At 34.3% G+C, this 13,163-nt stretch overlaps 2 protein-coding genes across 2 annotated transcripts; both read right to left on the reverse strand.

Annotated features, from left to right (window-relative positions):
• Positions 1-1,281: 1,281 nt before the first annotated feature.
• On the reverse strand, positions 1,282-2,124 carry ATPsynF (ATP synthase, subunit F). Its single transcript, XM_017619286.1, has 3 exons — positions 2,026-2,124; positions 1,883-1,969; positions 1,282-1,730 (listed from the first exon to the last, which is right to left on the reverse strand). The coding sequence occupies exons 2-3, from the start codon at positions 1,959-1,961 to the stop codon at positions 1,486-1,488; spliced, it is 324 nt and encodes a 107-aa protein (XP_017474775.1). The 5' UTR covers positions 1,962-1,969; positions 2,026-2,124; the 3' UTR covers positions 1,282-1,485.
• A 2,912-nt stretch (positions 2,125-5,036) lies between these two features.
• Positions 5,037-12,943, reverse strand: Tsp42Ed (Tetraspanin 42Ed). The gene is made up of 5 exons (XM_017619287.1): positions 12,725-12,943; positions 5,951-6,142; positions 5,695-5,856; positions 5,426-5,629; positions 5,037-5,343 (listed from the first exon to the last, which is right to left on the reverse strand). Exons 1-5 carry the CDS (start codon positions 12,782-12,784, stop codon positions 5,272-5,274), a joined length of 690 nt encoding a protein of 229 aa, XP_017474776.1. The 5' UTR covers positions 12,785-12,943; the 3' UTR covers positions 5,037-5,271.
• Between the last annotated feature and the right edge of the window lie 220 nt (positions 12,944-13,163).

Below are 13,163 nucleotides of genomic sequence, written 5' to 3' on the forward strand. Positions count from 1 at the left end.
TAGTTTTGTGCTACTCTCATGTAATGCAGAGATGGAGTATATGGTCCTGCCCTAGGACATCGCAATGTTAATTGGACCATATTTTTTATATGAATTGTGGTTAATTTTGGAGTACTCCTTGGTCCTTCGGGAGTACTCTTTACATGCATGCATGGAGTAGTCGCGATTTTTGCAGGGTTTACCTTGTTATGTTTTTATCAAGTCAACTTCTGTACGAAAAATAAAGAAAAATCTGAAAAATTCTACAAGAAATTCTTCACATAGCAGCATTATTTTCATTGCTTTACCAATTTTCTTCCGAAATTTCGTAAAACAATCGCAGTGTGCACAGTTTCCCAGAAGATAATTTAGGTAGGCCTTCTTAAGTGAAAACGTTTTAAGAGGTCTACCGAAGAAGGGCTGAAAAGTGCTTCCTTGCATGCCTTCTGGAAGGGCTTATCGATTTACAATTTATGCGAATGCATAAATTTACATTATTTAGCATCACAAATGAATTCCAATAAACATTTGAAGTAGCAATAACACATATTTGATACATGTAAACCTTAAGCAAATAGTTCAAATATGTATGATTTCTATAAATCAAAGAAGAAACTTTAAAAGAACTCCCCCAAAAGGCCTTCTGAACTACACACATCCTATAAAAACGTAAGAAGCCCTTCAATTTGTGCCACTCCTTACAAATAACAAAGAAATGTAGAGTGGAGGCCACTTGACTCTCAGGCAGGCCTTTCGAAATGGCTTTAACTCTGACATTATCTACCGAGTTATTTCTTTTACATTCGGCACAAAATGGGAAGAGATCTTTACGAATGCTATACAATTTTTCTACAATTCAGAATACTCTGCAAAAAAGGTTTGCAGGGTAATGATGAAGAAAAAATATTCATTAATTGGACGTGAGTACTATACGAATTGATTTATACAAAAAAAAAATCGCCGCAATTTCTTCTTTTTTTTTAACGCTCCAGCTGGCTGGTTTATACAAAGATTAGCCAATCAAATGTCAGCCAGCTGTTCAATATAAACACAGTTTACTTGATCTAATTTTAAAGTGGTCTTTAGTATGGCTAAGTTCCAAGTTGCAATAAAGATAAGCATCGCTTATTCTTAAACTGGTACAACTGATGGAAATGTTCAACATGCGCAACCACGTTCAAATGCCCAATTGGAACTTTGTGGGGGGAATGGCGCTTTTCCATCAATTATAGTTTAGAAATAAAAGATGCTGAAGTTTCATACAGATGCAACTTGAAACCCAGATTTATGAAATGCGGCTGATAAATTCATGCATTGGATAATTTCGTGGTATATTTTCCTTTCATTTCGGAATTTCAGTATGATCAGTAGTATGGTAAAATGCTTAACACAAATAATATATTTCATTTATTTATTGTTCCATTGCTTGACCCTCGAGCCATGCTACGAGTGACTACTAAATATAGGGTCTCCGGCGACTGAGAATGATCCAATGACTTAAATAGTTTAATGGTATTTGTAGTTTCTGTGGTGGCGCATCTTGCCGTAGTTGATAGCATAGAAGAAAGTCATGGCAGCCAAAGTAATTTGGAAAAATGGTGCAACACCAGCACGCTTTGGCTGCACATACTTGTGCTGCCAGCGCCACCAGGCACGGCTGAAAGCACCTGCGATAGCTTGGGGTGACTTGTTCCGACGGCTCAACCATGCGCCAATTTCACCAACCTTAACCTGGCCGAATGGTACATCAGCTGTAAATAAATATTCTTTATTAATAGATAGCACGCATCCATGGCACGTATCATAAATTATTGAAACATGTTGAATATTAAATTCATATGGCCAACGTCATTACATAATATGGGATGGTTGTCGGCATTGTCGTCTATATTTTTTTACAAACCTTTGCCATAGTAACGTGCTGGATCGTATGGTCCATGAACCTTTGGGTTATATTCCGCTGGATAATCGCCAAATGCCATTTTGATTTCTAAAAAATTATGGAAAATAAATTAAAAATCCCAAAGTGGCTGGGCGAAAACTCACTTCTCTTCTACCGATTGCAAATACGACAGTTTTTGACAACTAGAGATGCATGTAGGAGCGATAAAGGTAATGAATAACCGTTACTTATACGGAATATGCACTGATCCACCATTACGTGTATTTTTTCAAATAAAATCTTGTTCGGCCCTGGTTCTAAAGCAGATTCGAAGCTTTATTAAAATTAACGGGTCTTTGTGATCTTACTTAAAAGTGTATTGTTTTCGGCTTGTTTCCGATATTAATTTTGTAATTTGTAGGAAGTTCGGTACTCAGTTCAGCCGGATACTTTACATCAACTCGAAACAACTACAATCATGCCAGCACAAGCTGAACCGTCAATCATTAAATGTGATTGAAACAGGGGCACTCATGTAAATTAAATATGGAAAAAGCTAAAAAGTTGCTGGCGATTTTAGATTGCAACAACGACAACCACATATATTTCAGGCTAACCTAAAGATAAAAATGTTGGGATTTTTTTATATGTCGGCCCCTTCGCCCCCCCAAATCCGATCTTGGCGACGCCCATGGCTTACTATATATCTAATAGTAATTAAAAAAAAATATGTTTAATAGAAATCAGAACTTTGCTTTTTGCTAAATTTTTAAACTATGTTTGAAACATATATGTAATACTCCTATATTGGCAGTAAAGGCTGATTCAAATACAACTTTCTTCGCTTTACTTGATAGTTCTTTGCAATGCAGATGCCCTTTTTTTCTTATTCAACTTTCAAATGGTTTGAACAGCTGATGGTTTGACACTACCAGATTTTACCAGTAAAAGTTCTTCAGGTAAAATCTTGCAACTTCTGACAAAGAGAGGAACGATTTTACTCTCACTTTTTTCCCCTACTTTGCCAGTGAACCGAGTACAGGAACGTTTTCTGTAAAATCCTGTAAATTCTTGCAACTTATTGCGAGTTTGGGAATGCAACTAATTAGTCTGTTCCTTTGAACTTCGGACTAAAACCTGTGGAACTGTCGAACTACAATTTTACTCTCTCAAGTGAGTGTAAAAGGAGAACAGATGCAGAAGTGTACGGGAACTAAAAAAGCACTATTTTCTGTAAAAACGTCAGTAAGTTTGCTTACATGTCATTGGTACAACACTCATTTGGCTGAAATATCACTAAATAATTATTCAAATCTATATATATTCAAATAGTTCGTTGTTTACTTCCATTGTTTTACAAATATGAGGTTCTTTGCTTTCAAATTTTTCTGTTTTTGTTTGGACATGCAGCTGATTGTGAACTTACAGGGAAAAAAACTCTGGACTAAATCCTGTAACTTCTGAATAGGAACAGTTGCTGAGTTACTCTCTCAAAAGTGTTCCCACTTACAGACTTTATGTCAATTAGTCTGTTCCTTTGAACTTCGGACTAAAACCTGTGGAACTGTCAAACTACCATTTTACGCTCTCAAATGAGAGTAAAAGGAGAACAGATGCAGAAGTCCATAGGAACGCAAAAAGCACTATTTCCTGTAAAAACGTCAGACGGTTTGTTTACATGTCATTGGTACTACACTGATTTGGCTGAAATATCACTAAATAATTATTAAAATCTATACATATTCAAATATTTCGTTGTTTACTTCCATTTTTTAACAAATATAAGCTTCTTTGCTTTCACCGCTTTCTGTTTTTGTTTGCACATGTAAATCAGCTGATCGTTTGACACTTTTCATGAACTTACAGGAAAAAAAACTCCGGACTAAATCCTGTAACTTCTGACTAGGAACAGTTGCTCAGTTACTCTCTCAAATGTGTTCCCACTTACAGGTTTTATGTCAATAGGAACGACTTCCTGTAAGTTCTGACTAAATCTTGTAAACCGGACTGCTATTGGAACAGAGTCAATAGGAACGACTTCCTGTAAGTTCTGACTAATTGCTGTAAACCGGACTGCTATTGGAACAGACTAAATATGTACGGGGCAAGAAACAGTGTTCCCGGGATTTTCAAATGTAAATGCTAGATAAGCCAATTACAAATGCTAAAACAAGCTAAGTGGCCCAAAACATAAGGTTGAAAAAAGGCCAGCCTTTTAAACATTTCACTAACTCTTTTTTAGGGTCTGAAAACCCATAGTCATTATGACAAAGTAGTGTTACATTTGTACCGCCAAATATCTTCATACATAACACTACGATTACAATCGTGAATGTTTCAATTGGAGCGCGCATAGTGAAGAGCAAACCATATACGGAAATGAAGCAGACTAAACGGCGAAGTCGATTTCTATTTGACAAAATGTTTAACTCGACACTAGTGCTTCAACGTATACCTTTACCGATTCAAACACGAATCGGAACCCATATGCGAATACTGTGGAGGAGATATAATAGAAGACGTCTTTTTTGAGTGTATGCGATTTGACAGTACCAGATGCAAAGAGATTTTCACGCTTGAATCAGACGTGGACGCTATGCTACAAAACAGCGAAAAATAGTGGGCAACATGTGACACAATAACAGAGTCGATGAAGGGTCTAAGGACCCTCGAATGGCTGCGGCATAACAGCGGATACTAACTACCTTTCTTCCTCACGATGTAGTGCTTGACGTCATTCCCGTGGGGTGCGGAATTCTATAACATGCGTTTCCTGGTTTTATAGGGACACTTGAGAGCCCCTGAAAAAACTATTAAAATATAGACTGAACGAGTTCGCTGAGTAAATTTCGGCGGACTGAGCGATGCCGCCGGGCGATATTCGCCTAACATTTCGTCAAGTAAAACTGCACCGGAACAATAATTTAGTGCTATTACAAATATTGTGGAGGATTGGCTTAAAAAAATGCTAGTTTGAAAAAAAGAAAAAACTAGAAAAAAGCCACGAAGCTAAATCCTAAATTTCGAAGCTAAACGACAAAGAAGAAAGCTAGATATAGCCTCAAAAATGGTAAACTGGCAACACTGGCAAGCAATATCAAGAATGCCAGCAATTGCTGAAAGCAAGAACAAAAGTGCTGCCAAGCAATGATGTTAATCATGGTGTACACTAGAGTCTGGTACAACATCCGCTTCCGAGGAAATTCTTGATTTTTATTTGGTCGTTGTGTTAGATATCGAAATTTTACAAGTGATAATAAATAAAACTAGTTTTGCAAGAAGAAACATACTACATGGAAGAAAATCATTCGATTCTTAAACTTTGAATTGTGATATTGTTATGAGTAGCAAACAGCAGACAGCATTTCGTATTGCGAATTGAAGACTTTGATTGTCAACCATTTTGAATTTTAATAGTTCGCTCTTCTACGTTCATTGCGCACTTGATTCGCTAGGCAGCATGCGAAAATGAATGCAACCAACTAAAGAAATTAAAATAAAACGTGTGATTTCCAGAAGTTAAACAATTTATAAATTTAAAAAAAGTTTCTGCTAAAGACCTACCTCAACAGCAGCAACACCAAGTCCAGCATAACGCACTATATTTAAGCTTTTATCCCAGAAGGAAGTGAATGCTTGCGCACAGCCCGGTTTTTTCATTGCTTCCACCATGTTACAAGAAATGGCATTTGCACCGCAGCATGAATTTGGAATCGACTCCAGATTGAAAGTATAATCGGTTGAACCATTTTGGCCACAGCAATCGAACTAAACAGGACGGATGAACAAATTGAAGTATAACTCTCATAGTGGATAGAGTGTCAAAAACTTACCGTCAATTGCAAGGCGTCCATTACTTTCGGATCTGTTGTGTGTTGCTTCCATATCGTAGCCACAATTTGGTTCATATAATTGAGGAACTTGGTATGCTGCGTCCACACAAGCACAATTAAAGCGACCTGAGCCAGGAAGAGTACTAGCATAAAGACTGAGTACTGAAAAGAGATTTTTACAAATCCATAGCGATGTGAGTACAAATTTATATATCTTTCAAGTTTAAATTATGGTTATTCGTTAGTCCAAATTTACCGTCAATGTGCAACATGTTTCCTCGCGTATTGCTCCACAACATCCCAAGAATGAGATAATAAAAATCACACATCCCAGCACAAGTATGGCAATTGGAATGCTATTGGCCTCAAATGTTTGCGCCAAGCTTCCCACTTGCTGTATATGCGACACTAATATGGAACCGAAGACAATAAGCAAGATGCCACATACCTATTGAAAATAGAAGAACGAGAGTGAAAATTTATCAATGAAAAGTATAAATGCTTTTTGCCTCATGCCTCATGAACTAGTGAAATTTTATTAATCTCATAGTGCCTTTTCACAGTTCGGCAGTTAACTTTAAATTTTTGTACTGAAAACCTATAGTTAACTGCCGAATGAAAGTTAACTCGTCACTGTAAAAACGGCCCATACTTGTCAAAGCACAAGCGCCTTTCAAACCTACTTATGTATTTCATTTCGCCAAATACCATAAAAGAATTCTCGTTCAAACCGTGAATATTTTTAATGAAAATTTTGTTGCGAATAGGGATAGCAAAAAAGAAAAAAAAATCGATTAATTAATCATATGATTAATCACAAGCAAAAAAAACAAATTACAATTATTGAGATATAAGGTTCGTTCGCGTAGCTGTTAATTGTTCATGTTTAACCAAAACTTACAAGTTTTTGCGTTCGCGTACGCAAAAAACTTGCAAAGTAGGGGAAATTGAGAGAGCAAAGTGACATTTCATTTTGAGGGGAAGCTGCTGGTTTCTGCTGGAAAAATTTTTGCCAACAGCAATTTGCCAACAGGAAAACAGCTGATCAAAAACAGCTGGTTGGCATTTACGCAAATCACAAAATTGAATTTGATGGTTTGGAAGTTAAAAATTACAAAATGCGACTAATTAAACTTGTAAGAAATAAGTAGTTATTTGTTTAATCAATAAACTGTGTCAGTATAACACTTTGCGATGACTTTTCGTACGTTTTAAATTTTACACTTTTGAATGTAAACAAAAATTATATCAGCTGTTTGTCTAACTTGCAAGTTTCTGCAAATTTTCTGTTCGCGTACTATTTTGGATATTTCTCTCTTGTGAGCGAACAGATGACATTTCGCACCTATAATAGGTTAATCGAATTTTTAAAGGTATTTTTTTATAGTGAATATTCACAAAAACACTTTTCCATAAAAACTTCGTAATTTAACACTGAAGGAAATAACGCATAGTAAAAATTAATACTTCTTATTTGATTATCGTTTAAAAATGTTCGCATTTAAAATTAATACTGTCACACCAAAAATTTAGCACGCACGTATGTATGTATTTGAGTATACAATTGTGCTAACAGATACACACATACTTATGTACATACCCTGCAGAAACCATTTATCAAATGATAAAAATAACCAATAGCTCTTTTGGGCGATTTCTGTAAAAAGCTAACTTCAAACTAGTTGAAAAGTAATGCAGACGTTATCGGGAGATTGTTTGCATTAAACAAGTTTCTATTTAAATATCCTCATACAAATTTTACTTTGAATACACTTTTTTCTGCACTTCACAAATACATTCTCGAATTCAGAACAAATAAAAGGAGATCGATATTTTATATTATCAATTTCAAGTTATGTGTGACGTAGTTCGAATATGGGACCACCTACAGCAGAATATGTAAACATATATCGCACGTTTAATAATATAACGAAGTATTTCAAAGTTTCAATTTTGTCATAAAACGCTATCAAAGTTTAATCAATTCATACAGTTGATATACAAAAAGACACATGGAAAGAAACATATCTTCGCTATATTTGGGCACATTGGTTATCAGGTATACTGACCATATTCTACTAATCAAGCTTATTAATTGCATACCGAGCTCTCCATAAACGTAAATTTTGAGTTACATCTTTATATTATTAAACGTGCGATATGAAATGTAATAAAATAAAGTAAATAAATAAAAAAGTAAAAAAAAAAATATGACATCTAATGTAGAGGTAAACACCTTGACTACATCTAATGCAGAGGTAACCACCGTTGACTATTTCGCGGCCATCGGCATAGAAATATAGTTAGCTTTCCTCAAAGAAAATATACAGATAATAGTGACCTTTAGTTTCTTCCTAATCAACTTAAAGTTAACTTATAGTTAGATACATTTCCAGCAGGGTAGTACATGTCACAGTAATAAACCATTTTGAGTACTCCTCGGGGGGTAAAATCTGATCAGGGTTGATATTGAGAAGGAGCATGAATTTTTTTGGTTCCGAGTTGTATACAAAATTTTGTACTGTGGTATGAAAGGGTGCAAAAACCGTACTATGGCAGAGTGGCACAAGTCATGAGTCATGACTGTGTAATAGTGACCGAAATTAATTACAAAAGTGTAAAAAAAATGCAAATTATTGTCTATTATTATAGATACTAATACAGATTACCATCGTTCAGTGTATAACTTGTTTTATTACACTGTAAATGATAATGAACTGTTAAACGCTGAAACCGCTAGTAACTTTACGTAAAATGCAGCTCCGGTTCACATTCTTTAACAATTCTTCGAGTGGTGAACTTTTATTTTTCTTAAAAATTGCGAGAAGAGCAGGTGATTTTGTAAACAAGCACTTTTCTTGTAGTTTTAATAGATAATTGCTATTTATTTTCTGAAATTCAGGTATCGTGTTTGTAGCCAGAGGCAGTAGCATGTGGGGCTACCTAAAATCGACTCATCATGTAGGAACAGCTCCGGGTAATGGACGATTGAATGTGCTGGCTGAACTTATGATCACCGCAACCAACGGAGTCTCCAAGCAAATGCATGTCCTGAATTTATACAGTAGCAGTTCATAGCAATTACTATTTTGTGAGTGTATGATCCATATTTGTGACATTCTTTACTTCAGCTCCGGGTAATGGTCGCTCCAACTTGGGTGTGCTGGGCGGATGCGCTGGCAGGCATTGGAGTCCCTATAACTATAAAAACCTTGTTTTTTTTTGAAAAAAAAAAAATTAAATATATTCGGAAATTTAAAATTTTTCTTTGCATTTTAAAATTATCCGATACTATCGATAGCATCGATAGTTTCAATGCAAACTATCGAAAACATCGAATGGGATAACTATCGATAGTTTTACAACTCTAATATGGGCATTCCCATGGTGGCGCACGTGACAGTCGTACGATTTCAATGTGATACAAAAAAGGAATACCATTTGTTTTCTTTAACTTTTTTGGGCCATTGTATAGCACATAATTAGCTCTATATTTAACCGAAAAATGAAATCAATCGAACTGCTTGGTCCTGAAATATAAGCATTTAAAGAGAGTGTCGTTACGTGACAAAAAATGGAAGTTGATTTTTTCTTTTCTTACAAAATCGCAAAACTCTGCGAATTGTGGATGGCTATTTTCATGAAACTTATTTTAATATGATTTGGAGCAATTCTAGTTGTTTTTAGAGTTTTTTGAATTAATGCAAATTGTTTCAATTCTCTTTTACAACCCCAAGTGTGAAACGTGACGTGACGTGGCGTGACGTGACATAAATTTCCATCGTTATATTTTTGTTAATATTGCTTTTAAATGAATTTTCAACGCAAATAAAACATGTATTTTATGTAGAATATACTTTATATTTTGCCTTCAGCGCCAATTCAGGGTCAATTTATTAGAAATCTATGATTTATTATGTTTCAACCACATACGCCAAATTCGAACCAAATCAGACCATAAATACGGTTTTTCGAAATATCTCGACCTTGGCACCACCGAGGAAGACCATTTTATGCAATGATGATTCTACTTACATAGCCAGTATATATTTTAAAAAGCAGACAAATCCCGTAAATACGTTAGATATAAAACTTTTATTTTTTGTCGTGGTGGACCTTCCGCTGGAAACACCCATATGCAAGCCAATATAGCTTTTCATAGGCCAATATAATTACGTTGGATAAGTCTTCCATACAGAATAAGCTAATAGCTAAAATTTCTGGACAAATAAAACACGGCTATTGGTTGTGATAGCGAAGGTGCTGCCACGATTGTACGAAAAATTGTTTTTGGGCCAAAGTACAGGTAACTTAATAAAAAAAAAACACTGAAAATCGGGATTTAGCGGTACAAATATGTATGAAAAATCGGGACATTTATACGTCCCGACTTTTAAAAATATTCAGCGCAACAATTTTGTAAAAATCGGTATTGTCCCGTCATATGGGTACGAATGGTCACCGTAACTATACGGTACTTTTATTGACGCTCTTAGTAAGATAAAATACGTTTTTTTTTTTTTACTTTTTTCACTCAGTGTAGCAGTGTAGCTTTTGAAAAAAGGCGCTCAGCAGGCACCTAAGCGTCGATGATATTCCGCTTTAGTTCTAGGACTTTACAATTTAAATAAAAAGTCGTTTCATCTTTTGGGTGACCCAAATCATCATCTTTTCGCCCTCGATTGTGTACAAGAGGGGCCCAAAGATGAACTCGAGGCACATTGAACAGGTAGTATCAGTAGAGCAGCTGATTTGATTTTTTTTAATTATTTGGTCTCGAAAATGTCAAATATTTTGAAATTTCTTCTCACAAAAATTCTAAATTGTTTGATTTAGAAAAAAAAAATCAGAACAGTTTTTTACACTTTCGATACCAGAAGCAATAACAAAATACACGAAAATGTTGCCTTTTGCTCGAATGCTACTACCTGTTTGATATGCTCTGGATGAAGTCATTTTCTATTGATTCTTGTGACACCCGTTTCCATATGATCATCTGCGAACATTATTTCATTTCGCAAGAACTTAATTTCTGAGGCCAATTCTAATGGGTATTTTAAATAAATTTTTTTTGAACGTCGGGTCGAGTAAAGTTGATGCAGTTTGCAAAAAAGAATGTTCGATGGATAGATTTTAGGAAACTTCAGAATTCATATTTCTTGAAAATATTTTTACGATTATTTTACAATTAGTCGATTAATAATCGATTAATGAAACACGAAACTACGATATAATTAAATCATAAATTGAAGAAAAATAATCGATTAATTTAATCAAATGATTAATCGCTGCCATCGCCATTTGCGAAGGAAACTTCAACATGGCGGCCAGAAAATCAAAAAGTTTTGCGTCTTATTCGAACTACCCTCAAATGGCTTGGAGCAAGGTTAATTTCGCTTGGTTTGTCAAGCCACTAGTATGGTTTATTTTGCTCTTAAGACTCATCATTTGAAAACTTCTCGGCTTTTGAGCACTTTTACTTAAGTACTGGTACACATACATAAATACAACATTTTTACACCCTGATACAATAAAAAATATATAGTGTTTGCAATAGAAAAAACACCATATTTACATATCCTTAGTACCAAGTACAACTCTTTTATATTATTTTGTTATTGTACCTACATACGTATGTACTAGGAATGTTAATCCCGGGATCCCGGACTTTGTAAGGTCTCGAAAATTCCGGGATTCTTGGCAAGTAATCCTGGGACTTTCGGGATATGTAATCTGATGGCAATAATAGAAACTTCATTTTCTTGACAAGTATTGGCTATATTTCCATTTTTTATTTAATAATTAACATTTTTTTATAAATGTCTAGCTCATTATACATATAATACCGCGCGATAGTAAATTTTACACACAAAAAAACAATATATTCGCAAAACCATGGGCCAAATATAGTAAAATTGCTTTTTTAGTTTTTCACTCTGACGTCATAATTACAAAAATGATTTAAAAAATTAGGTAAAATGTGCTTAGAGAAGAAGTATGGGTATCAAATGAAAGAGGAAGTTCTGTAGAATTTAATCAGATTCAATAATTTTGGTATATAAGGACTAGTAAGTATTGAAAATGAGGTTTTAAAATTTTATACTTGAAATTTCGAAATATTTGAAAAAAAAAATGTTAAAGACTTATATAAACTCGATAACATCCTCGAATTTCATCCTTCTAACTTTACCTATTCGTCCTACTGTATCCAAAAATGTTAATTTTTTAAATTCTAAAGAAATTTCATCTTTCATTTGGTACCCATATTTTTATTCTACATTGCATTAAATTTTTTAAATAATTTTTCGAATTAATCATATCTTTGAAATTACAAGGTCCTTTTAAATATATCCTGATGTCAGAGAGAAAAAACAAAACGCCCTTTAAATAAAAAAGCCTTTTATTTATTATTTATTTTATGGTAGGAAAGATAGAAGCAATTTTTTCGATTTAAGTTGTTGAAAAATAATGAATATCTAAACCCCGGGGCTAATCCCGGAATACCGGGATTGTGATAACCTCCCTAGTATGTACATAATAAAATGCACTTACCAAAAAAAAAAACAGTCAATTAATTTCAATGTAAATTTGTCGGCATTTATGATAAGATAGAAGCGCTTTACTATCGATAAAACTTGTCAGATTTATTTTTATACAGATAAGAGTCTACGATTTTCTAATTTACTTTTCTAAAGAAACATGTTTGTAGCCTTGTAGTTTTAGAACTGCAAACATTAATCATACCTTTTTAGGTTAATCACTGCCGTAAAATGTACCAAACGCAAGTGATGGTGCCAATGGTTTCGATAAAAATTTCAACAAATTTCAATACAATACAGTCTGAGAAACATGATTCATTGCGCAATAATTCGCAGTCATACATATGTATGTATGTAATGTGTACCTCGCCATTTAACAAATAATAACTTTTTATCTGTACTTTATTTCATTTCTCCTTTGTTTTCACTCGTTATATCTATAAAACCTTTTTTGCACTACACAATTTTCCATTGCCATTTTTTATACTTACTACAAAGAGTATGTTGAATAAGAAAAGCACATATTTCACAAATACTCCGCCGCAATCCATCTTTTATATTTGCTTTTAAATTTCCTCTTCCGCTTTACTTATATTTTGATTTTTCTATCGCCGTTCGATTTTTGTATAAGCGCGCTTTCCAGAAGACCTCATAGGCTTTACTGTCACTTAATATCTTAACATTCTTATACAAATGTTCGTACTTTCATATAGCTATTCCAGTTGAAAATAATCTTATCGCAGTAAGGCGGGTAAATCGTTTTCCAGTCGGAAGGCTTTTGTACCAGAAGAGTTGCATATTTTCGGGCTATAGCAAACGCTGATAAGAAAGCAAGTCCAAAAATATAATTCATAAAAGTAAATAAACTGGAAAAGAGGCCATGTGAGCAGAATTAACGCTTTGCTTTACATTCTTATTTATACGTAATTT

The sequence above is a fragment of the Rhagoletis zephyria genome, unplaced genomic scaffold (assembly GCF_001687245.7).
Source record: "Rhagoletis zephyria isolate East Lansing unplaced genomic scaffold, Rhagoletis_zephyria_1.1 Rzeph_scaffold_01828, whole genome shotgun sequence".
Taxonomy (NCBI): domain Eukaryota; kingdom Metazoa; phylum Arthropoda; class Insecta; order Diptera; family Tephritidae; genus Rhagoletis; species Rhagoletis zephyria.